Below are 24430 nucleotides of genomic sequence, written 5' to 3' on the forward strand. Positions count from 1 at the left end.
TAAGCACATATGACACAGACACAGATAACTGTATGGTGATAGCCATGGGGAAAGGGGAGTGGAGGTGGGCAAAAGCGGGGGTGGGGTGGGGTGGTGATTGGGACGGAAAGAGACTTTATTTGTGGGGATGACTGCACGATGCAATGTGCAGATGATGTTTTGTTGAGTTGTACACTTGAAACCTGTATGGCTTTGTGAACTGTCACCCCAATAAATTCAATAAAAAAGGAGTAGGTATCATATTAACAGGTTTGGGGTTAACCCCCGACATGCTCCTGGCCTGGTGTGGGGTCCTAGAGCTGGGCTGTGAGTGGCTGCAAGGGCTGTACCCGGGCCACTGTCCTCACCCTGAGGCTTCAGTTTTCTCAGCCAAGACCATGTTGCTGGTGCCAGCAGATCCCCAGCTCCCAGCCGGGCTCAGGTGGCCAGGCCTGCCGGGGGGGTGACTGCAGACAGTGGGTCTGGAGCATGTTAGGAATGCTTTTCCCACTGTGGCACCGAAAGCATTTTTTCTTCGAGCCCCACTCTCCACGGAGAGAGGGCCTCCTCCAGGTGAGATCTGATAACAGCTCAGACTCAGGCCCACGGTTCTCGAGTGTTTGACGCCCGCTCAGGTGACCGGGGTGACCTGGCTTTGGAAAGACCAAGCACTCTCCTCTGACCTGTGTCTTAAGCCATCCTAAGCATGATTGCTTTTCGCCTGTCTTAAAGGCTACCCTTCTGCTTGTGCACGTGTGCATGCATGTGTGTGTGTGTGTGGTGTGTGTGTGTGTGTGTCTGTGTGTGTGTGTGTGTGTAGTAGTTCCTTCCCTTTCTCAGCCCTGTAATCTCCTCTCTCCTGTATTCCTCCTGTTTATCATTCACATGTCCCATCTTATGCAAAGAACTGCCTCGCCCTGCACCCCTCTTCTCTCCCCAGCTCCCACCCTGTTACTTCCTTTGTAGCAAAACTCGTTAAAAGAGTTGTCTTTCTTGGCAATTTTTTATTTCCTCACTCATATGAGCAAACGGGAACCTACTTCAACCAGGCTTTCATCCCCACCCTAATCTGTTCCGGTCAAGGCCACCAACAACCTTTATCCTGTGAAATTCAGGGTCATGGCTCAGTCCTCATCTTGCTCTTCTGCTCAGCAGCACTGGGAAGAGTTGATCACTCTTTCCTTTATTTTTAAATGTTTTATTATGGAAAATTGTTCACATACACAAAAATCAGAGCCTCATGAATCTCCATGTACCCTTCACCCAGCATCCGTGGTGAGCACTCAAGATATCCCCACACCCCTTTTATTTGGCTGGAGAGTCTTACAGCAAACCCCACCTTCCTGGTCTTTCACCAGTAGAGTCTTCCATATGAACTTCTAGCTGATACATTTTTCACCTCTTAACCCATTCCATCAACACACCTACCCAGATGAACAGTATCTCCGCAACCTCACCTAATGCCCAGTGCATATTTGAAATCCCCTGATGTCTCAAAGATGTCTTTCTGCAGCTGGTTTGTTCAACCCAGGTGCAAGCAAGGGCCACCGACTGCATCTGGTTGTGTCAAACGTTTCATTCTCTACAGCCTCTCTCCCATCCCCCAGACCTTTGATTTGTGGGAGAAACCAGCTTGCTTGCCTAACGGCCTGCCCAGCATTCTAACTTGGCTGATGCTTCTCCGTGGCATCTTTGAACTCATTCTTCTGTGCCCGGTGTTTACTGTCAAGCGTGCTAGAGCTGGGGGTTCCCTCCTTCCTTTTTGAGTTCCTTCCTTTCCTGGCTCTAGGGACACAGGCTCTCCTGGTTTTCTTCCTTCCTCACTGCGACTCCTCCGGCTCAGTCTTCCTTTCGGATTCTCCTCCCGCTCCCTTGGATCTCCTCTGACCTCCACTTGCTCCCACAGAGGTCTCAGCCGATCCATGCTTTAAACTCCATCCATGCTGGTCAGAGCAGCCCACCCATCCTCGGATGCTCCAGATCTGTCCCCTGCATGCAGCCCTGTGTGCTCACATCACACCTCACTCCCAAGGAGCTTGACCCGCATCCTCCCATCTTCGTTCACTCCCCTCCCCCTATCCTGCTTTATTTTTTCTCCAAAGCACTATCCCTACCTGACGTCCACTGTATAAATTCCTTTTTAAATCCTCACCCGAGGATATTTTTCCATTGATTTTTAGAGAGAGTGGAAGAGAGAGGGAAAGACAGAAACATGGATGTGAGAGAAACACATAGATTGGTTGCCTCCTGCTGGCACCCCGACCAGGGCCCAGCCCAGGGAGGAGCCTGCAACCGATGTACATGCCCTTAACCGGAGTCGGACCCGGGACCCTTTGGTCCACAGGCCAACGCTCTCTCCACTGAGCCAAACTGGCTAGGGCTCCGCTATATAAATTTATCGTGCTGATAATCGGTTGCATTTGAAAAGGGAAGGCTGACAGTTCAGTTCGGCCACTTTGAGCTCTGCGTTTGGAGGGGCGGGGAGAGGGGATTCTTTACACCCTTGATGAGGTAGCCAGAAGTGACCCTGAGGCCTGGTGTGTGCCTGTGGCCCACACAGTAGTACTTACTGCAAAGTAAGATTACAGCAGGAGTTGTGCCCGAGCTGGGTACTAATCCCTCACCAGGCGGACAGCAAATGTTTGTTTGGGCCTAACCTTTGATTACCTACTAGGTTCTCCCTGGAGGCAGAGTGCAGGAGGTGTCCCGGCCTGAGGGCTGTAATTATTTCCAGGCTGCAGGGCCACTCCCTCCCCAGGTGAGACAGTGTGAGGTGCTGAGACCAGCTTCCCCCATTCCAGGGACTCAATTCTCCTGGCACAGGAGTCACCTGGGGGGCTTTTGTAAACTAGGCGTGCCCAGGTCCCGCCTCAGAAAGTTCAGTTTGTCCTGGACCTGGGGTTGTTGAAATCTCCAGGAGGCGCATCTGCAGCCAGGATGGAGAACCCAGCTTTGGCGGCTTGAGAGAGGCCGGGCTGGTTGTCAAGGCTGGGGGGTAGTCAAGTGTCCAGGAAACTTCCTCTGCCGAGAAAACCTGTGAACTGCCTTCCCACAAACAGGCTCCCCCAAGCCTGCCACGGAGCGGACTGAGACACCTGGAGATGGGTCTGCATGGAGGTCACTTAGGACGGACGTGAGTCGCCACCCCCCCGCCCCCTCCCCCGCCCGTGGCTTTGGGAGAGTGCTGGCCCTGGAGGGCCTCCTGGAGCCCAGGCTCTCCTGCCTCCTTCCCAGCCCCGTGGAGCTCCAGGGCCCTCTGAGGCAGAAGCCATCAACCCAGTGTCCTGGGCCTCCTTCTTGACCTGTCCCCGAGTCCCATCCCCTGCCAGCCCACCTTCCAGGCCTCCAGTCTTCACGGCCTGCTGAGGACAGAGGAGACTGACCGACCCCCCTCTCCCTTCAGGACTTAGCGCGTGAGGGACCACAGCCTCCCTCTCGAGCTTCTCTGTCTTTCTACGTCTGTCTCTGCCCGAGCAGAGTCAGTCCCCGAGAGGTCTGCTGGACCAAGGAACGGCCCTGGCGGCAGGGGGGACCCTGAGCCTGCCAGCCCCTGGAAGGAGACCCTGAGAGGCAGCTGTTGGGGTGGGGGTTCACGGGTCCCAGGAGAAGGCCCTTGTTCCCACAGCAGCCATCAGCCCCACCCCGTTTCCAGGCAGCCAGGTGGTCATCATACTTCTCCGTCCCCTGAGGCAGCCCTCATGCATTTCATCTGATTGACTTGGAAAAGATTGCTCTGAGGGGAGAAGGGTCAAGGGCATGGGCCCATGCCATGAGGGGCTTTGAGCCCAGGCCCACTGGAGGACTCTGACAGGTGCAGGAGAGAGTCCAGGGAGGGCTGGGGAACAGCCCCGTGCAGCCTGCCCGGAGGTTGTCCTCTGTCCCCAGCTGGACCTGCTGTGTTCGGTCATGAGGCAGAGCAGCCAGCCTCCTCCCTCCTGCCCCTCCTTCCTGGATGAGATGACCATCCCAGGGTCATCAAGCGGCGAGAGGAAGGCCAGAACGCTGGTGTCCTCGGCCAGGACACACGGCCCAAGGCAGGGCACTTTTCCCCTCTTTTCCATGGTTCAACAGCAGACGGAACTAGCACTGGCTAGAGCAGGGGTCCTCAAACTTTTTAAACAGGGGGCCAGTTCACTGTCCCTCAGACCGCTGGAGGGCCGGACTATAGTTTTTTAAAAAAAACTATGAACAAATTCCTATGCACACTGCACATACCTTATTTCGAAGTAAAAAAACAAAACGGCAAAAACACCCGCCTGTGGCCCGTGGGCCGTAGTTTGAGGACGCCTGGGCTAGAGGGTCTTTCTTAACCATTCAGGTCTGACCTGCCAGCCCACACACCTCCTAACACCCAACCTCTCCTCCACCTCCTCCCGCCCCCGGGTGCAGACCCGAGCCCTGCCTGCCTCGCTTTCTGGGGGCCTCCCCCTGACATCGTCATCGTGTCACCTTGGCTTCTAGTCTGGCCAACAGCCTGTCAGGGCCCAGCACTCACCCCGGGGCTCCTGCTGCCCAGGGAGGCTGCCCGAGGGCTGCCTGGGTAGGTCTCAGAACAGAGTTCTTTATGGCTCAGGGAGCTCTCAGGGGACCCAGCAGAAAGAAAGGGCAGATTCACTTCCCGTCTCTCCAGCAGACCAGGCGCACTTGTCAGGCCTTGCCTGGGAGGACGGGGGCCACTAAAGGCCTCAGGAGGAAGGGGGTCCCCAGGGGCCAGAGCCATGAAGGTGTGGTGCTCCTTCCCCTTAAGCTCATCCTTTCCAGGGGGAGGGAAGCCGCTGGGCGGGGCCCGAGGCAGAGACACAGGCAGCAGAGGTGGGAGGGCTGTTTATTCAAGGCACGGTCATAGCATTAATAACAAGAAGGTTCGGCATTCTGGCACATTCCTTCAGTGGTGGTGGCCAAGGGTAAGTCCATACCCCTCACGTGGGTCCCCAGAGGCGGCAATGCTGCTGATAGGCACTTTGCTTCCAGAAGCGTCCGAGGAAGGGGCCGGCAGGTGAGGAGCTGCTCTAGGCTGAGCGGGGCACTTCTTGGCGGCTCTATACCGAGTCCCCCACCCCAGAGGCAGCTCCCTCCAGAATGGGGCAGGTCTGAGAGGGGCGCTTCGGTGGACACATAGGGACGGGACAGCTGGGAAGTGAGCCAGTGGGGTAAGTGGAGGCCAATGCGTGAGGCAGGAGTGGGCTGAGAGCAAGCTGAGGGGGGAGGTGCCTGAATGTGGGGGGTCAGGAGCCAAAGCACACCCACACCCCACCCAGTGACGGAGGGAGGTCGAACAGCTGTGGTGGGGCCTTGCCAGTTGCCCTGGGTCTCCAGGAAGGCTAGCGAAGTGAGGACTCTGGAACTTTCCTAACATTCTTACCGCCTTCTCGCAGAACCAGTCTGCACTTGACCCCAATTCAGAGGGGGAAGCCCCCGGACATACGTCCCTGTCATCTGCTGTGACCTTTTGCATATGCAGCTTCCACAGGCTGCCAGGTGGGCAGGGGAGGAGAGAGGAGAGGTAGGTGCCCAGTGAAGGTGAGCCCGCAGGCCAGCTCTTGTCAGGGCGCCCCCCTCCCCCTGCAAAAAAAAACAAAAACCACAAACCACCACCAAGTACACACTCTGGGGGTCGGGCAGTGCCTGGAGCTCTCTGCTGAGGCCTGACCACCTGCCCTGGAAAGGACCTATGCCCTCGTGGCTGGTGGAATGCTCGGGGGAGGGGACCTTGGGTTATGAGGGACTGACTGGGTATAATTCCCTCCTTTTCCGAGCTGGAGTAGGAGGGGGAGAGACTGCTTCCTCCCTAGCAGACTCAAGCTCTCTGGAAAGATCCCTCAAGCCAAAGTCCGGGCCAAGGAGAATCTCTGGGGTGAAGCTTGAAACTTCGGGAGCTGGGATGTGGGCAAGGATGAAGCAAGGACAAAGTTGAGGGTCACCCATGAGCCTGGGCCCAGCGCGGGGACCGGGGCCGCCTTCGGCAGGTGGGCTGCAGGGATCCTGGCCTTTGGAGGAAGCAGCTCTAGGGCATGCAGAACCCATTCCACTTGGCTTGTTCTGGTCCAGCGGGGTCCCAGCTGGCTCTTCTCGGTGTGCACATCTGCTGGGCTCCCGGTAGTCCTGATGGGGACCGGTTCCCAGAGGCAGAGGCCTGCACCCCCCTGCCCGGGGCAAAGGTCCTGGGTGTCCCCAGCATTGGTTCTGCTCAGGATTTGGCTCCAGGCCTCAGGCGTGGCAGCTCTGGGAGGCAGCCTTACTCTGCCAGAAGGGGCTTCTCTGTGGAGGTCACCGCCCCGCCCCCGCCCCGCTCCTTGCTGGGCATCGGCAGTGTTGTAGCCGGGACCACCCTGGAGACCACCTGAGTGGTCTTCAGTCCAAGCATAGAGGCAAGGCCCTACCTGGAGGGCAGGGAGTGGCCAAGGGCTCCTTACCCTCAGCTGCTGCCCACCTTGGCCACACGGGGCCCAGGCACTGAGGTGGGCATGAGGCAGGAGCAGCTCCCAGTGGCCACCTCCTTGGCCTTTGGAGTCCTGTGATCAGGCCCTGGGGCTTGGGGAGGTGTGCCTGGTTTCCCACCAGCCGACGTTTTGGGAGAAGACCCCCCACTCCGTGAATTCTGCCTCTGCCCCTCCCACCTTAGAGTAACAGCCACGGTTTGCCTTTATCAAAATGCACACAGGTCCCGTTTAATGAGTCCTGAGTGATCGTGTCCCAGCTACCCTTACAGGAATAGAAAGGAGAGGGTCTCTACCCGGCCGCCCCGGGGACTCCTGTCGGGGGCAGAGGAACAGGAGGGCCTCAGTCGCCTTCTCTCTAGTCTTGGGTCTCAGCGGCCCCTTGCCCAGTGAAGGCAGAAGCGTCCTCTTTACAGAACCCCATGCAGGGAAGCCGGGGTGAGGTGGCCTCTGTCTTGCCGATGAGGCCCAGCACACGTACCTTTGCCTCCTCAGAGGGAGGGGCCGGGAGTGGGGCAGGGTAGGTGGGAGCAGCAGCAGAAGCTCCTTGGCAGGGCAGCGAGGACCCCAGGGCGTCGTCAGTGGGCTTCTTTCTGCCTCTTCCCTTAGGCACGCGTATCTCCATCTTGACCCCAGGAAGGTCCTGAGCCTTCAGGCTCTGTGTCCAGGGCTTCAGCCACTCTCCCAAGGTTTGCCTGTGTCCTCTACCCCATCCTGGGGTCCCTGTGCACTGCCCAGCACCTCCCATTCTCGCTGGTCAGCAGGCCGGGGCCGCCACGCGGCCAGTGGCCAGATGGACAGACGTCTTCCTCAGGCCTTTCCGAAGGCTGCGGGAAGTCGTGGGGAGGTCCAGGCTGCCCTCTGCCTCCCCCTGCCTGGCCCACCCCTGGCGGCCACTCCCGGCTGGAGCTGCCAGGGGGAGGCCTCGGGTCCTGGTCAGTGGTACTGGCTCGGGCCCTCCAATTCCAGGCCTTCCTGGAACTGGGCCGAGTCCAGCTCCTGTGCAAAGCCCCTCACACCGCTCTCCTCTTCTCCCTCTTCGGGCGCTCTGTTCATGGTGCCGTAGGTGTGCCGGGCGGGCGAAGAGGCTGGGGTCAGGTTCATCTCCGGCTCTTGCAGCACAGTGGCCACATACAGCTGCTCAGGACAGAGAGGGAGATCGGGGTGAGGTCACATTTGGGGCAAGGCCCTGGACATACCCTTTCTCTTACATCCTACCCCCAGAGCCTCTGGCCCCTCGAGCCACGGTCCTTCTTCACCAGCTGCCCACGTCCTGGCCATCCCCCTGCCCAGTTGCTCTTGGTCATTTAAGTCCTAGTCAGTGCACTGTCTCTCAGGCACCTGTGCCATTCATCCTGGGTGCCGGGTCAGGCTGAACCCGGGGCGAGATGCCAGTAGGCTGGCCTATGCTGTGGTCTGGGGAGACCCTCCCCCCATTCCTGAGCGAGTGCACTTTCTAATACAACTTCAAAGGCACATCCACAAGTCCCTCAGGCTGGGCCATTGGTTGGCTGGGAATCAGGATTTGAAACGGAGACTGCTAGCTGAGGTCTTGGTCATATGACCTGTCAAACCCAGGAAGACACACAGGAAGTACTAGGGGATAGCGCTTGGAACGGCTTTCAAACCAACTCCTTATTTTAAAAATAGGTAATTATGGGATAGAATGAAGCCTTTCCTGTAGGAATTCATTTCCGTGAAACCAAGCAGCCCTCGTTGATGAGGGAACAATTTCCCTACAGAAGAGTCTAGACATTTGCTTCACGCCAAAGTAAACCCCACCGATGACCTTTTGGTGGTAAGTGGGGAAATTGTAACTGAACAACAGAAGAAGCCAGCTGTCATCCCTAACCAGGGAGTCGCGCCAGCACCATTAATGGGAATAAAAGGGACATTACGTATCTCCTGGTGTGAGGCACAGCGCTGCCTGTAACGTGGTCTCGCACCTAGTGTCGAACCTGGATCTATCAAGCCTTTGGAACTAACTTCCAGTTTTTAGGAAGTGCAGGAGGCAGTGGGATTTGCTGTAAGATGTCGTGAAGAAACAGAAAAACCCAGAAGGTGGGACAATCTGCAGGACTACTGGCTTGGTTTTTCCAGCGAGCGTTAAAAAGACAAGGCGCTAGAATTAAAGGGACATGCATAAGGGCCGGATTGATGGGGCACAGAGAATGGATTCTTTTGGACAAGCTGTAAATGATATTTCTGGACCACGGAGGACAATTTGAATATGGACTGAGTATTTGAAGAGGTAAAAATTTATATGGAAAGGTGGAGATTATTTAAGAAAACACGAGTTACATATCAGTATACAGTATTATTTCACTTTAGCAAAAATTTTATATATGGAAGATTATAACTTAGGTATCACTGCTCATCTCTGGGTGGTGAAAATATGGGATTTTTGTTTTCTTATTTTTGCTTAGCTGTTTTCCCCCGTAATATCTACATATTCATATACCACTGTTGCAATGACGAAAGATTAGAAAAAATCTATTCCAGTAATTTTTATTTTTAAGCTCAATCTTTACTCTGCATTTCCCTTCCTTGTAGCACCCTGGGGTCTAAATTAATTGGCTCAGCCTCAGTTTTCCCAGCTGTAAAATGAGGATAAAAACCCTTACTGTGTGGGTTTATCATAAAGATGGAGAGCGAGAATGGCGGAGTTCTGCGCACCGGGGTGCGCACGCCCGGCACGGGTGTGTCTGCACGCCCACCCTGCTCTGCCATGACTAAAGAGCCTGCTCTCCACCGGGCCCTGCCGCCCACTCTGAACTTCCATCAGGCTGTCTTCGGCTCCCCACATGTTCCCGATCGTCTCTTCCAGGCCTTTGCACAGGCTGATCCTCTTCCTCGAATGCTCTTCCCCCACACCCTATTCCACGTGGCAACCCTGACTCCCATCCCGGGAGTTGGGTTAGATGTCCCCTCCTCCTCCGGGGAGCCTTCCCTGAGTGCCCTCTTCAGTGTTCCTTCAAGGTGCCCGGGCTTTGGCCTCGGTGGCCCTGCATCCATACTTGAGGCTGGGAGGTGGGTGAGTGCTCCTGCCCCTCTAGGCCGAGCCACCGTGTGTGAGCCAATGCTTAGCCTGCTGGACCCCGGCACTCTGAGTCCGGCCTCGTCTCTTCACATGCCGGTGGGCCCGCTCATCTGGCGCCGCCCCGGCCTCACCATTCCGTCCAGACCTGCCATAGCTCCCTGTAGCTCTGTCTGCGCACCTGTGCCCTTGGAGGCAGCCTTCGGTCCTGAGGCCGAGCCCCAGCACGTCCCTGCGTCTACACGACTGAGCTCTCTGTGGATGTGGCCGGGTTCACCCTGACCTCTCGCTTCCTCTTTGGCTTCCTTCTAGAGACTGTTGAGTTAAACATGGGTCTTCTATCTTCCCTGCTCTTCAGCCAGGGCCACGGCAGCAATTGGACCTGGGCCAAGTCCTGCTGCATCAGAGGAGGGAGCCCAGGGAGGGGGGCCCGTCTCCTCCCCAATACCCAGGGCGGGCACTAAATGCTGGTGCCCCCACAATGCCACTGGAGTAGCCCCCCTCTAGGCATCCCCTTCTGACCTGTCCCCCAGGGAGAAGGCATTGACTCACAAGGGAGGTGGGCGTGGAGGAGGTGCTGCTTGGCTCCATGTCAAACACAGTCTCCATCTCCTCTTCCGGCTGCAGCAGTGGGGAGAAACGTGGAGGGTCACAGAATGGGGGTACCTGCCCTTTGCCCTCTCCCTTCCCCACATCCAGAGGAGCCTGACCCTGCACCTGGGCCTATTGCTCCCTTTGAACTCAACTAATCTGTTTTCCCAGACCTGCAGCCCAGCTGAAGCCAGGGGAACAGAGAGGCGACTGGCATGCTAGGGTGACCCTCCAGAAGGCACCATTCCTGAGGGCCACACCAGGGGAAGAAAGTAGATTTGGGATTGGGGCTCAAAGATGATCCTGCTGTGAGTCTAGGAAATGCCTTTATTTCAACTCTCTCTTCTCTCCCCCCTCTCCCGCCCCCCGCCGGAATGAACCCCTCTATCTGGAACGCATCCTAAACCACTATGGTCTACGTTCCCTGCCACCTTCCTTCTCCAGAGGGGCCACGCGGACAACACGATCATGTGGCATCGTTGTATCGGGAAGACAGAGCCAGAGGCGTCATTCACTAGCCTGGCACTGGGGCCAGGGCAGGGAGGAGGGGGCCAGGAAGGGAGGGCAGTGAGGGCCTGTGCCCAGGGTCCCAGATACGGCAGATCCACTAGAAGCAAGAGGCTCCTCTTCCAAGAGGCTCCCTCCTCTGACTCGGCCGGTGCTAGTGCTTCAGATCAACTCACTTCTTTTCCTTACATAAGTGCATTTTAAAAGGAAACACTTCACTAGTATAAACAGAAAACTTGTGTCAGTTGCTATAAGCAGAAGAAGAAATAAATAGGAACCCGCAGAAAAATAAACGTGCGACCACGAAAAAGCATGTCAGGGTCCACTGGAAGCCATTGCAGCGCGCACACAGATGCCTTCCTTTGGGAATTGCTGGTGAGAGCACACAGCGCTGCTGGCAGGGCCCTCGGTGGGCAGGGGTTGGCTCCCTGCTCTACTGACTAGGCTGGGCCCACTGGCAGAGAGCGGAAGGAGTCACGGGGCCCGGAGAGCCAGGCGCCCCTCCAGACACCCTCAAGGTCGATATGCTGGAACTCCTAAAAGTGACGACTACCCCCGTCCCCAGGCCACTGTCCTTTGCTACCCCTGCCCTCTGGCTTTACTCCCTCCTCTTTTAGCTGTCCGTCCCCCAGGAACGATGCTGCCGGCTCAGTGCTCAGTGGATGGGCCAGAGGCCTGCTGTTGGGAGGAGGTGTCAGAGGGGAGAAGAGGAGAGGACAACTGTCTTCTAAATATCCCACCCTGTGAGGGGGGAGTGCCTGGGCCAGTGCAAAGGGCACACACACACACACACACACACACACACAGAGTTTGTGCACCCCATAATCAGAGAGAAAGGCAAGAGCCTTTCATCTATGTGGTGCTGTGGGTGCCCAGCTCAGCGCTCTGTCCCCCAGGGGCTGGGGAGAACCAGTGGAGGAAAGGCAGGCTGGCAACTCACCTCATAGTCCTGTGCCCTCGGAAGCCTCCCTATAAGAGTGCCCAGGAAGGCAATTACCATGGAAACGACAAGGGAGGTGAGGGAAAAGATGGTGATGCTGTGCAGTGAACCTGCCAAGGAGAAGGAAAGGGGTTGGTGCTTGAGGAGTGGAGCGGTGCCCATTGCACACGTCCTCCTCCACCCGTCAGTCACCTCCTCTATCACAGTCCCTGGGAAGTGCCTTTGAGTTACTCCTTTGTGCCACTGCCCCCCCTTACAGTCCGTGACCCACACCTTTCCTTGTGAGCCCTTCCCAAGTGCGCGCACACAGTGATCTGTGCTAATGGCACTGAAAAGCAACCCAGAACTCAGAAGTCACTTATGTTGCCCTGGCTGGTGTGGCTCAGTTGGTTGGAGCGTCGTCCCTTGCACCGAAAGGTTGCAGGTTTGAGCCCCAGGAGGGGCACGTGCGGGAGGCAACCGATCCGTGTTTCTCACATCGATGTTTCTCTCCCTCTTTCTTTCTCTCCTTCTCCCTCCCTCTCTCTCTTTAAAATCAATTTTAAAAAGGGAACTATTTATTAAAAATAAAATAAGTAAAAGTCATTTATGTTTTGCTTGGTGCTATTTGGTAACTTTTTTTAGGGTAGCAGTTAACTAGGTAAATATTAAAAATCAGTCTTTACGTCACTACTGCATAGTGCTTATACTTACGTTTTTATAACAGCAAAAAAATGGTAAACAACATGGATCTCCAACAACGGAGAACTGACTAAAAACTGCTGGTTTAATGCAGCCAGTGAGAGGCATGAGCTCAAACAGTATTTTAATAACACAGGAGGTTGCTCAGAACATAATGTTCAGTGAAGAAACTCGGGATACAGGACTGAATGTTATAAAGTGAATTTCAAAATTTCAAAAAGCAGCAATAAATCTATAAACTCCCTCCCACTTTGCCCCCCTTCCCCCTTCCCCCCACCCCACCCCCCCGGCTGAAAAAAAACCAAACACATGTGCACAGAATGAGGCCTGGGAGTAAGCTGCCCTCAGGCTCCAGAGGATTCAAATTATGACCTTTCTGATTTTGATCATAAACAGTCCTTCCTACTTAGAAAAAGGCATTATAAAAGTGAGATCTGTGAGGTGGCGGGAGAAGGCTAGGGGGATACGAAACTGGGGGTGACGACAAACGGGTAATGCACACGGTGAGCGAGAGCTGCGTGTTCACAGATGCCATGGCGACGGGGGAGGAAGAACCCATGTTTGTGATTCCCCCTTCTCCGTGCCACTGAGATGGTAAAGGGCAAGCGTCCCTGAGGGAAGGCCAGTGTCTGGGGAGGCAGAAAACAGTATGGGGCACGAGGAGGAAGGAGGGGAGGAGGTCAGTGTGACCTTCTTGCCACAGAGCGGATTTCCAGTCTCTGGCCCGTGGGAACAGGGACAGTAGTTGCGTGGAGCCAAAAGGAGGCAAAAGCTGGCTGCCGGGGCAGACTCGGAATCCTCCTCCGGGTTTTTGGCAACTCATAAGACCAGCCATCGTGTAGGGTCCCAGAGGGAATGTCATGGGAATTGAGCCTGAGAGCTAATATCTTATTTTCTGCCAGCCCTGAGTTAGAATGAAGGAATAAGATGTTTCTTCCCTGAGGGTGGTAAACCAAAATGCAAAGGATTGGGCTGGCAGAGGTGCAAGCCCTCCCCTTATCCTAAAGGCTCTACTAGAAGCCCCGAAGCCTAGAGAAGCCACTGGGCTTGGCCATGCTCAATGAGCAGCGCCTGCTCCTCTCGCCTTTTCTGTTCTAGCCGAGCTGTGGGGTGGGGAGGGGAGCGGGGCAGGCAGAGGCGGAGTAGCTGGGCAGGCCTGGTACCGACCTAATCGTAGGACGGAGAAGAAGAGCATCCAGAACAGACCCAGCAGCGGCGCGAAGATGGCCTGGTTGACGGCGGCCATGTGGATCTGCTCGTTGAGCTTGGTGGGCACGTAGGAGTAGTACATGTTATAGCGGTCCGTGATGTGCTTCATGCACAGGTACAGCAGCCCTGGGGCCGGAAAACAGAGCCACACTCAGTGGCTGCGCCCCCTGCCCGCCCCCCCCCCCCGCATCTCCGTCGAGGCTCATGCTATCCCAAGGCCCCTACACAACTGAGAAGTCAGAGCAGCAAGGGCCAAGGACAGGCGGTGGCAGCCCTGTGGTGCCAGCCTCTGGAACCAGCATCTTCCCATGAGCCCCAGACCCTATTCTGCCAACTCGGTGAAGAGTCATTCACTCATGCATTCACTTAACAAACGTCCCATGTCAATAGCCGTGCCACCTCCACCTCCTGACCTGGCCCTGACACCCCTGCCCGGCTGACAGGCCATCCTATCCCAGGTTTCCTCCTGTTCCTGGACGTGGCCTGATGTTGTGGGACTCGACTCCTCCTCCTTCCAGACTGAGGGTGTATAGCCCTGGGTGTGCCTGCGGGGTGACTCACCGAAAGGGACAATGACGGGGCAGGTGATGCTGTACGCCACCACCACACTGAAGACGTTCATCATCCACGCGTACTCACGCCCGTACTGGAACTCCATGGCCTGGTCCTGGGCAGGAAGCAGGAGTCACCGCAGGTGGCCCGGCTGCTCCTGGGGCTCCTTATCGGTCTGGGAGCTGGTCGGCCGCCTGCCTGCCAAGCCCAAGAAGCACCCCTTCCCCCACGCCCCCCACACTCGGGGCTTCCAGGAGGCCCCCTTCCTGACACCCTCCCAAGGGCCACGCTGAGGGCTGTGCTTAGGGGAGAGCCGGCCCTCACCCTCCTGATGTGGACTCTCGCTGGCTCCGACTGGGAGAAGAAGAGGCGGGTGGTGTACAGGACGAGGGACCCCGGGCGCAGCAGCTCCATGCCCGTGCCAAGCAGAGCCGCCGTGATCACGTAGTTGACGAAGAAGGCGCCGTTGTCTGGCAGGAACACACACCTGGGCGTGGCGAGGGTGGGAGACAGCAGCAGAGCCAGGGGAGAGGGAGAGGCAGAGGTGTGAGAGGGAGGAGGAGAGGGAGCGAAGAAAGGAACCAAAGGGGTGGGGATTACGTATTTGAAAACTGGGACTCTCAACGTTTGTAACCCTAAACTTAAAAAAAAAAACACAAAATCAAAACTGGCTGGACATCCAACATGACCTGCCTATTGCCTTGTCAAGATGGGGAGAACACGTTTCCGACACATGTGTTCCCAGCTCAATTTAAGTGACAAGGGCCCTTTGGAACAGGGATGGGGATGGTGTCCATAAAATGTGGATATGTTGGGTGATACATTGCTGGCTTTATCTAAAGCAGGCTGTTTAACCTGGACCATACACCCTGGAGAGTCCACAAGTAGAATTTGAGGGGGAGATGGGAGTTTCTGTGATTTTAAGTGGGGACAAAATAGCCCTAGCCGGTTTGGCTCGGTGGATAGAGTGTCATCGACCTGTGGACTGAAGGGTCACAGGTTCAATTCCGATCAAGGGCACATCCCTGGGTTGCTGGCTCGATCCCCAGTAGGGGGCGTACAGGAGGCAGCCGATTAATGATTCTCTCTCATCATTGATGTTTCTATCTCTCTCTCCCTCTCCCTTCCTCTCTGAAATCAATAAAAATATATTAAATGGGGAAAAATTACATCTTTATTTCCACTAACTTCTTACTGCAATTCAGCATTTCCTCCCATTAAGAACGTGAGCAAAGAACCACAGCATGTCAGCCACTGAAATCACATTGTTTCATATGACGCTGCAGCCACTGCTGACATCTTACAGTATCATTTGTGCTGATTCCCACTTCAAAAGGATGCTAGTTATCGGGAATGTCCCTAAACTCTGCCCGATTGAAAATTTCCTCTCTGCCAACGTGTATTTGAGATCACTAGCCAACTTCAGCTAGGAGTCATTCCGCCACCTAATGGCCACGCTGCCTGGTCTCACACTGGTGTCCCCATCTACACAGTTCTGCCGACTTCCTTAAAAAAGAGAAGTCAGTGAGCCCTGGACATATTTCAGAACTCCTTCTACAGCTGTCCTTCCATGGCATCAGAGTTGTCATGAACCCCCAGTGCTTTTCTTTCTCACATATAAACCGTGCTCACGATGTAAAGTAGCCAAAGATGAACTCCTTCATCTTGGGAAAACACATACAACTGATTGCAATGAGGGTTTGCAGAAAGTACAGAAACCTTGGAGAATTCCGGTGCTTGCTCTACAGAGCAAGCTATGGAAGCTTAGGTGTCATTTGCAACATTACATCTCTGAACATTGGGGTTTTCAACACTGGGAATCTTAAAAATAAAATTGAAATTGGCTGGATGTCCAATACAACCTGCCTGTTGCCTTGTCAAAGATCTCCCCAACATCCATTTAATGTTCTTCTTCCAGCTAAGTGACATCAGCTTTCACACTGATGCCGCTAAAACTATCAAGTGCCACTTTAGCTTGCCTACTTTTCAAATGCATTGTCCTGCCATTAAATGTGTTACAAAGACCGTGTTACAAATTTGATTTTTAAATTATTTGAGAACGAGACTTCAGTGCAGTTGCTATCCTTTGTAACCCAGGTATTTTGTGTATTTAAAGACATATACTTAGAGTATATGTAAAACTGGCCAAACCTGAATAAGCCCTGTGAGTTGTTTCAATGTCAATTTCCTGGTTATGATATTGTACTAGAAGTCATGCAAGATATTCCCATTGGGAGACCCAGGATGAAGGGAACACAGGGCACTTTGGGGGAGGAGGGACAATTTTCCTGTGAATCTGCAATTATTTCAAAAAATTCAGAGAAGGGGCCCTGGCTTTACCAGATTGCCCACAGCACAGGACAGGTTAAGAGGCTGCCTAATGAGGGTGCCTGCATGCATTCATGTCTACCTGTGTGAGCAAGTAAAGGGTGCACACATCCACATCCTGGTGCGAACCCACAGAGCCCCAGTGCACACTGGGAGTGCACCTGCAACATGCACTCGAGTACTCACTGGAACCTGATGGATGCCTCGTCCAGGTAGTAGATGTCAAAGAGCCAGCGGAAAAAGACATCCAAACTAGAAGCAAGAACAAGGCAGGCCCTTTAGTTAATGAATTTATGAACCAAGGCCTTGGGTTCAATTCTTCTTGGACTGACTTTCCTTGTCCAAGTCCCAAAGACTCCTGAACCCTAATATTCTAGCTGGCCAGCCCACACTGCCTCTCTTTCTTCCTAATGTTGGGCCATCCTGCCCCTAGCCCTTGGCCTTTCAGCTCAAGGCCATCTCCTTTAGCAAAATTTCTCCCACAGACATTTCTCCTACAGTGCTCTCTCCTTCTGAATTTCTACTGCGTGGTCCCCCGTTTGGGCTTTCAGTTAGCTGGTGGGCATGACTTGTCACCCCAGCTTGATGGTAAGCTCTGTGAGGGCAGAGTTTATGGCTGACACCTTAGAGTCAGCATGATACCTGGAACATGCTAGGCTCATGACAGGCCCCCTGGACTGCCAATCGAGGAAGGGATTTGCAGCAACTACAGGTAGACCTACAGTATTCGAAAGAGGAGGTTCCAACTCTAGGCTGAGCCTGACTGAGAAAGGAGAAATAATTAGAGGTGAGGTACCTGGTCAGTCCCATAGAGGGCAGAATGATCACCATGAACACGAGAAAGATGTAGCACTTATACACAATGACCAGATTCTGATTTGATCTGGAAGGGAACAGAGATTCATCGGTGAGTGAGATGTGGTAAGAACCGAAGGCTTAAAACTACAGAATGAAGAGACACAGAGAGAGACCGCTACCTGGCCTAGAAAATTGAATTACTAGCGCATACCAATGCCTTCTCCATGGAGCACTGTGAGGTGTGTTGTGACTGGCAGCAGCAGGAAAGCATCCCATGATCAACTAGTGATATCTACCCTGGGCACAGGAAGGGGAGGCATATGTGCCACATACTTGACATCTGTTGAAGGGACATTACCAATGATATTCAAAATGCCTTTGGAGTTTCAATGATCAACATAAGCCCTGTTCTTGGCCACAGGAGAGACCAGTAAGGATTTGTTAGGACAAACCTCCTGGCTTGCTGCCTGGTAGGATGGTAGGAACCTTGGTGCAGGAAATAACTTTTGAGACCCATGTAGCCCTCAGGCCAAAGCAGGTCCACCTGCCCAGGATATAAGAAATACTTTCTATCCAATTAGCCACCATAGAACTATTAGGGCTCACCAATGGGAGATCGTTCCTGATTGTTTAAAATGTGGGCCCTGTATGGGCTAGGTGGGTCCACAGTCAGTGTGAATTCACGGGCTCCTCTGCGCTGGCCATGGCAGCCTTCTGGACATTCTCCAAACCAGTCCTGCTCGTTCCTCTCTGCCCACAGCTCCACCCTGTCAGTGCATGGCTGGAAGCTCTCACCTGGTTTTGGCCCCACATCTCTTTATACAGTGGCCCTATCTCAGCATGCCTGAGGCCAAAGGCCTAGAGACAATGTAGCCCGCCCTTTACCCTTTTGGGATAGCTTTGGGTATCCAATTCCATTCCTTAGGCCAGATGGGAGGACAGAGCACCAGGCTAGTGGGTGATGGGGGGAGGGCAGGGGAAGGGCTGGGAAGAACAGGTCTTGGAGAGGAGGCCCCAGCTCACCTGGTCCAGTGGGCCTCCAGGAAGACAGAGAAGAAGACAATCAGAGGCATTATCACTGTAAAGGCCCAGAGCATCAGGGAGGGGAAGAACTGGGTTATGATGGGGCTCTGCAGGGGCGGGGCAGAAGAGGGAGAGAGACATCAGTTCAAGAAGACCCCTTCGCCTTCCAGGCCTCCTCTGCCTTCTCCCGCACACCTGGCCTCTTCTCCAGCTCGGTCCCAGCGCAGGCCTGATTTCCCTGAGCTGCACAGTGGGCCTGGCCTTTCTCACCTGCCTTCCTGGCCAGGGGTCGGCTCGGCTGGGGGCACACAGAGGCTCCCACCCTAAGGTCAAGTGGCATCCAAGGGGCATAGACCTTCTATGCTAAGGTCCCTGGAGGGGCAGCCTGGACCAGAACCAGCTGCTGTCACTCATGTGTCATACCTCGGGGAGATGACACTGTCTTTAATGTGATGCTGTGTGAGAAGTGGCAAAAAGGGGGAGGATGTGAATAAAGAATCCCCAGGGAGGCCAGCCTGCGTGGCTCAGTGGATGAACATCGACCTATGAACCAGGAGGTCACAGTTCGATTCCAGGTCAAGGCACAGGCCTGGGTTGTGGGCTTGATTCCTGGTGTGGGGTGTGCAGGAGGCAGCGATCGGTGATTCTCATCATTGATGGTTCTCTCTCTCTCCCTCTCCATTCCTCTCTGAGATCAATAATATATATAAAGAATCCCCAGGGAGAGCTGTGGAGCTCCTGCCTGGAGCCTATTGTGAAGATGAAAAAGGAGGGCCCAAGTAAGCAAGAGAGAGAGAGAGAGAGAGAGAGAGAGTGAGAGAGAGAGAGAGAGAGAGAGAGATGCTGAAATAGGGGTGAGGATAATCTGAAAAGAGGCCTTCTAGGCCCATGATAACACCCTGAGGTTACAAGTATAGAATTTGGAATGGGCCAGTTTGGTTCCTGGACCCCCTGTCAGTATGGAGCATCCTCTGACTCAGGAATGGCTCCTGTGGGCCCAGCACTCCATCTTGGAAGTGAGGGACCCAACACAGATCTGGGGTGTTCCTTCTCCCAGACAGCTGTGCTTGAGCTTACCTCACTCTTCCCACCCTCAACCCTATCCCTCAAACACGGGCCCAGCTCTAGAATGTGGGGGGAACAGAGCTGCCACACCTGCCATGCCCTCTGCTGCCCCTTCTTTACTGCTAGGCCTGGTTGGTGGATCTAAAGAAGCTCTCTGAGCCCACGATTGACTGGACCATTCTTCCCCTCCAAACTCACCCCAGAACCTCTCTGCAGCTCCCCTACTCTCCCTTTGCTTCTCAATCCCAGTCCCTAAGACGGGCAGCGGTGAGTATTCATCCCCTTTGGAACAAAGGTAACTCCATGCCACCATTTACCCTGATGCCACCTCCACCAAAGTGTTGGTGCATGGGCTCTGGATCCATGTCCCCATGGGCCCCCCATTCCATCCTCCTCTGAGTTCTTCCTTCACCTCCCTGGCACCCCAGGCTGGCCTGAGCAGAGGGGGTACCTGCAGCTTCTCGAGGGGGCGGGTGACGTTATACATGTCAATGGTGTTGATGATGATGGCGGGCGTGGTGAGGAAGAAAAAGAGGAAGAAGAGGAAGGTGTTGATTACGATGAAGCGGATCCACCATCTGAAGCGGCGGACAGACAGGTGTTTCCTGGGAGGGATGGACGAAAGAGATGCACTTAGGACCCCAGGTCCCAGCCCTTTGACAGAGCCCACGTGCCATTTCCTGCATGCCAGCTGTGGGCCGGGCTGCCCTGGTCTCATTCAGCCTCTTGGACCTAGACCTGCATGCCACTGGCCCCTGGCCCTTTCCCTCAATCACACCCTGTGTAAAAGCTCTCAATATATCACACAGGTGAGCCAAAAAAAATAGATGAGTTCTCTCTGCAGGAAAAGCCTTTTCCCCAGGAGTTGGTGCCATCCTCACTTGTGGTGGTGTGGGCTTGGGGGTGGCAGAGGCTGGGGTGCTCAGGAGAGGATATGGCCCAGCCCCAGAGGGGGCTGTAAATGGGCAACACAGTGGGCCCGATTCTTCTCCCATCCTGTTTCCCATTGCCTTCTTCAGTCTCAAAGGAGAGGGGGCAGAAGAGGGGGCTTACCAAATAATGTCTTTGGGGTGTGGGGCAAAGGCAACCCTCCAGTGGTGGGATTTGATGATGGTGGTCACCGAGGACTGTTGGGGGCGCACCCCACACTGGATGAACCTGTAGTCCTTTACGATGCTGCCGAGATGGGGGAAGGAGACAGAAGTCTAGGGGTGAAGATGAAGGGCTTGGGGGGTTTCATGCCAGGGTTCCCCAAGATACTTCCTGGGGCCTCAGACACTTCCTGGGGCCTCTTGAAGCCTTGGGTATGTCTCCCAGGCCCTTAGAGGTGGGCAGATCCTGAGGTCTAGTCGCTGGAGGAAAGGGGTGTTAGAGGGAGGGACTGCCCAGGAAGGGAGGGGACCACATGGCTCTCAGTTAATGTCTTGGCCCCTTGACAGCAGAGACAACACCAAGACATGTTCTTTCTCAGAGCTTGACAGGGGAGGCACTAATTTCACCCTCATCCGAATATCAATATCTACTAATCACGGAGTTCTTTCTGTGCACCTGGCACTGTGCTCGTGGGTGATTAACGTAATCCCAATGGCACAGATTACTAAATTGAGGTGCCTGAAGACATATGCAAAGAGGACCCCATCTCGGCCTTCTCCTCCACACTTCTGCCGTCATTAACAATGTCTCAGAACATAAGAAGCATAGTCTTATGCAGTGTTTCATAGAACACACACACTAATTAGAACATATATCCTTTCTTAAGTCCCTGGGAGCTGGACAGGGAAGATCTAAATAAGCAAATTTGACAGATAAGAAATGTGAGATTTGCGAAGTTGCACACAATTATTCGTGACTAAATGCTAGGCTATCCCACTGCTCTTTTGTAGGGCTGGGTGGGTGAGCACAGTGTTGTCCATGATCAGGGAGAGGTGGGCCCCCACGACCCTCAAGAGACTAATTCTGGGGCTCTCATCCTATGGATCTAAGGATCCTTCCAGAACATTCTAGAGTGGACATAATCTACTCCCTATCAAGGTGGGGCTGAGAGAGGAGGCTGAAGGCCAGGAGTGGGGAGGCCTGCAGCAGGAGAGGAGAAATGCAAGCTGGGCTTCTCTACCCTGACCGTCACTTGTGGTAAGGAGCGGATGATGAGTGATGAGGGAGAAAATGGGTGTCATTCTTGTCCCAGAATAGGAACCAAGAGTTCAAAGGCTACTCTGACCACCCCCATGCTGTGGAAAGGACTTAGGGGAGTGAGGTGCTCAGGGCCTGGTGTAACCAGAGACCAGCTGAGTTGGCCCCCTGGAGGGGGAGGGTGTGGCCCTCCTCTGGGCAGGAGATGGCGCTGCCTCTGAGGACAGACAGGGGCTGGGGAGGGCAGGATATTGCAAACTGGAGAGAGGCTCTCTCATCCCCCGCTTGGCTGAAATTCAGGGAAGGAGGTAGCTTCAGAGAAGCAGAGGCCCACTCCTGGGACAGGGCCCTCACCGCATCGTCATCCTGGTGTCCTGGAAGGTGACAAAGATCAGGTCCAGGCGCTTCAGCGGAACGCGGCTGAGCTCGGCGTTGAACTCATCGGTCAGCTGCTCCTCCAGCTCACTGTAATATTGCTCTGCATCTACCTGGGTGAGAGGGGCCCTCAGAGCTGGGGGCAGAGCTCCGGAGAGGCCTCGCCTGGACACGGGGCAGTGGGCCCGCGGCCTCCATTCATCCCCAGCTCCCAGGGAAGCCTGCCCCAGGACCCAGGTGGGCTCAAAGGACCCAACTCTAGAACAGGAAGAGGCTTCGACCCTAAAACTAGCTCCCTGCTTCTAAGTCTGGGGAAGGTGAGGCACAGCTGGGGGTTGGGAGTGCTTTCGGCTTTGGGTGAACTCCAGAGGAGTGAAAGAATACGTTTGCAGCATTTTCGGGAAAGGGGGTTGACTCTTTCTCTGGACTAGAGCTCAGTGCTGCCCTGAGGCAGGTGTTCGAGGCTTGAGGCTGCCTTCGAGCCACAGTGGGTGGGTGATAAGATGAAGCCCACTGCCTTCAAGTGTCCCTGCCCTATCTCTTTGAAAGCCCGAGGCCTGGCAGGCTACAGCAGCCTACTGTTTTCTTTCTGGTTCTCCCATCCAAGACTAGAAGTGGGACAGAGCAAGCCTCCCTGGTCCCTCCTCTACATTCTCTACGGGAGGCAGGAGGGGTGGGGAGGAAGGGAGGGCCTGGGGTCTGAGGGTGCAGGTTGGGCCACTTCCTGAGCCCTGGACAGAGCCTGGAGACCCAGGGCCCCAGCCCTTCCTCTGTTGTGTCCCCAGATACCTGTGCCACTTACCTCTTTGAAGCAGGTCCAACATTTGCAAAAGCACAGGCGGGAACAGGGGTGGATCCTGATCATCACCCTCCCATGCCTCTTGGCCTTGGCTGTGTAGTAGAGCCGGCCCCGCATTGCATGGCGCCTGTCAGCCGGCAGGCAATGGGGAGCGGGAGGGCCTTGTAGTCAGGGGCCAGCGGAGCCACACCCTCCCATTCTACCCCCACCCCAGATGCAGACGTCCCGCTGCAGCCTCACCTCTGATCGTCCAAGTCAATGAGGGTCCTGACGTTATAGCAGAAGTGGACTCTGGTCACTACGCACCCTGGATAGGCCTCGCTGCAGCCACAAACATGGATGCTGAGCCCGCTGTGGGGCTGAGGATGTGCCACCCCACCCTGGGCCAGAGCTACAGCCCACAGAGCTGGGGGCTCAGCTGCCTGTGGTTCCTGGGTCTTGGATGGAGAATCCACCTCTTGCTCTTAAAGCTAAACTTCGGGGTTGATCCCTGTAATCTGAGATTTGCCACCTCCTTCCCAGATGACCCAGAACAGGGCCCAGGGGCAGAGCCGGAATGGCTGCTCATGGAGAGATTATTAGCTCCTGAGGCTGGACACTTGGGTCACAAAAGATGCCCCAAGATGACCTATCCTAGGTGACTGTGGCCCAGGAACACCCTGGGCTCATAGTTGGAGCAATGAGGGAAAGGAAAACTAGCTCCCCCTGACACCCATACTAAGCAGGGAACCCCTGACTTTAGAAGCCCTGCTGTGGCTCTAGGACTCCCCCATTCTGAAAGGCTGATCCTTAGCCCAGTCCAGGGCGAGCCACCACCTGAGGTGTCTCTCACCTCACCCTCCTGTGCTGACTCACTACCCACATAAGAATCCAGGCAGGGTTACTGGGAGGAGGCAATCCATGCTCAGTCCACCCAACCCACTTACTGAAAATGCTTTATGATGATATCAGGATCTTGGATGTCTTTGGGGACATAGGTGATCATCAGTGTTCTTGTGGCCTAGGTGGGGAGGGTACATGGAGAAGGAAGACTGCTCACTCAGGACCTCGATGTCTGGGGCTTCGGGGGGCCCCGCAGCATCTGGAGCAGGCCTGCTACTTGCCATGCCTGGCAGGCAGAAGCCTTTGGGGTGACCTTTCAGGGGTATGTGGATTGGGGTTCTGGGGTGAAGTCAAGTCAATCATCAGGATGGATGGCCTCGAAGGAGCGGATTCTACTCCATTGAACCTTTGAAAGGCTGAGGGCAGGAGCCAGGGATGTTCCTCTGCACTGGTTCCCTTCCCCACCAGAGCCGCACCACTCGCACGCTCCTCCCCTTGCAGTGCCTGCCCACAGCCCCTGGGCGCTCGCCTCACACCCCAAAGATGCTCAAGCACTTCAAACACTGGCTCTTTCCTGACCTTGGCAGCTTGCCCAGCCCACGTGCAGAGCAAGAAGTGGAAAAGAGTTAAAGCCCCAAACACTGCCCTCAGCCAGCGATGGACAGGGAGTAGGTGGGAAAATGCACCCAACTGCTCCCCACTGGCTTGAGAAACTCTAGGGCACACACTCCGATTCTCAGAGTTTCCCATGGGATTAGGGGCCGATTCTCAGAGCTCCCATGGGAGTAGGGGCCGGCTCCCACAGTGGTGAATTGCCCCTTCCAGCCCTTTTAACAGAAGTCTTTCCTCCAAGTCCCACTGCCCTTGCCCACCCCCCCTTGGGTCCAGTGGTCTTTCCTGGGATCACCTCACAAATAAACCAATGCTACTCAGATCCTTGTCTCAGGGTCTGCATGGGAGATGGGGTAGGGATAACCCAAACTAAGACAGTGGGAGACACGGGGGCAGGACATAAGGCTTCTGAACTTAGGAAGACTCTGGAAGGCAAAGGAGGTTGGGTATGGCTGGAGTGGGCCAAGCTAGTGAAAATATTTACCCAGTGGTTCAGCAGGGGTCACTGGCCACTTAGGATGCCAGGCCCTGCTGGGCCAGGGGTT

The 24430-nt window shown here is 54.9% G+C and overlaps 1 protein-coding gene across 2 annotated transcripts in view; it reads right to left on the reverse strand.

Moving 5' to 3' along the window:
* Positions 1-6066: 6066 nt before the first annotated feature.
* The window catches only part of TMEM63C (transmembrane protein 63C), a 67599-nt gene continuing 49235 nt past the window's right edge, over positions 6067-24430 (reverse strand). For both annotated transcript variants that reach the window (XM_054715880.1, XM_054715882.1), the window contains exons 11-25: positions 23378-23451; positions 22692-22772; positions 22455-22578; positions 21632-21765; positions 20201-20323; positions 19599-19752; positions 18083-18189; positions 17058-17144; positions 16448-16513; positions 14258-14420; positions 13943-14048; positions 13340-13507; positions 11492-11601; positions 10006-10074; positions 6067-7553 (exon numbers count right to left, since the gene is read on the reverse strand). In XM_054715880.1, the coding sequence (XP_054571855.1) occupies positions 7353-7553; positions 10006-10074; positions 11492-11601; positions 13340-13507; positions 13943-14048; positions 14258-14420; positions 16448-16513; positions 17058-17144; positions 18083-18189; positions 19599-19752; positions 20201-20323; positions 21632-21765; positions 22455-22578; positions 22692-22772; positions 23378-23451 (1767 nt within the window). In that variant the 3' untranslated portion in view covers positions 6067-7352. The remainder of the gene's footprint in view (positions 7554-10005; positions 10075-11491; positions 11602-13339; positions 13508-13942; positions 14049-14257; positions 14421-16447; positions 16514-17057; positions 17145-18082; positions 18190-19598; positions 19753-20200; positions 20324-21631; positions 21766-22454; positions 22579-22691; positions 22773-23377; positions 23452-24430) is intronic.

This window comes from Eptesicus fuscus, chromosome 5 (assembly GCF_027574615.1).
Source record: "Eptesicus fuscus isolate TK198812 chromosome 5, DD_ASM_mEF_20220401, whole genome shotgun sequence".
NCBI classification, from domain to species: domain Eukaryota; kingdom Metazoa; phylum Chordata; class Mammalia; order Chiroptera; family Vespertilionidae; genus Eptesicus; species Eptesicus fuscus.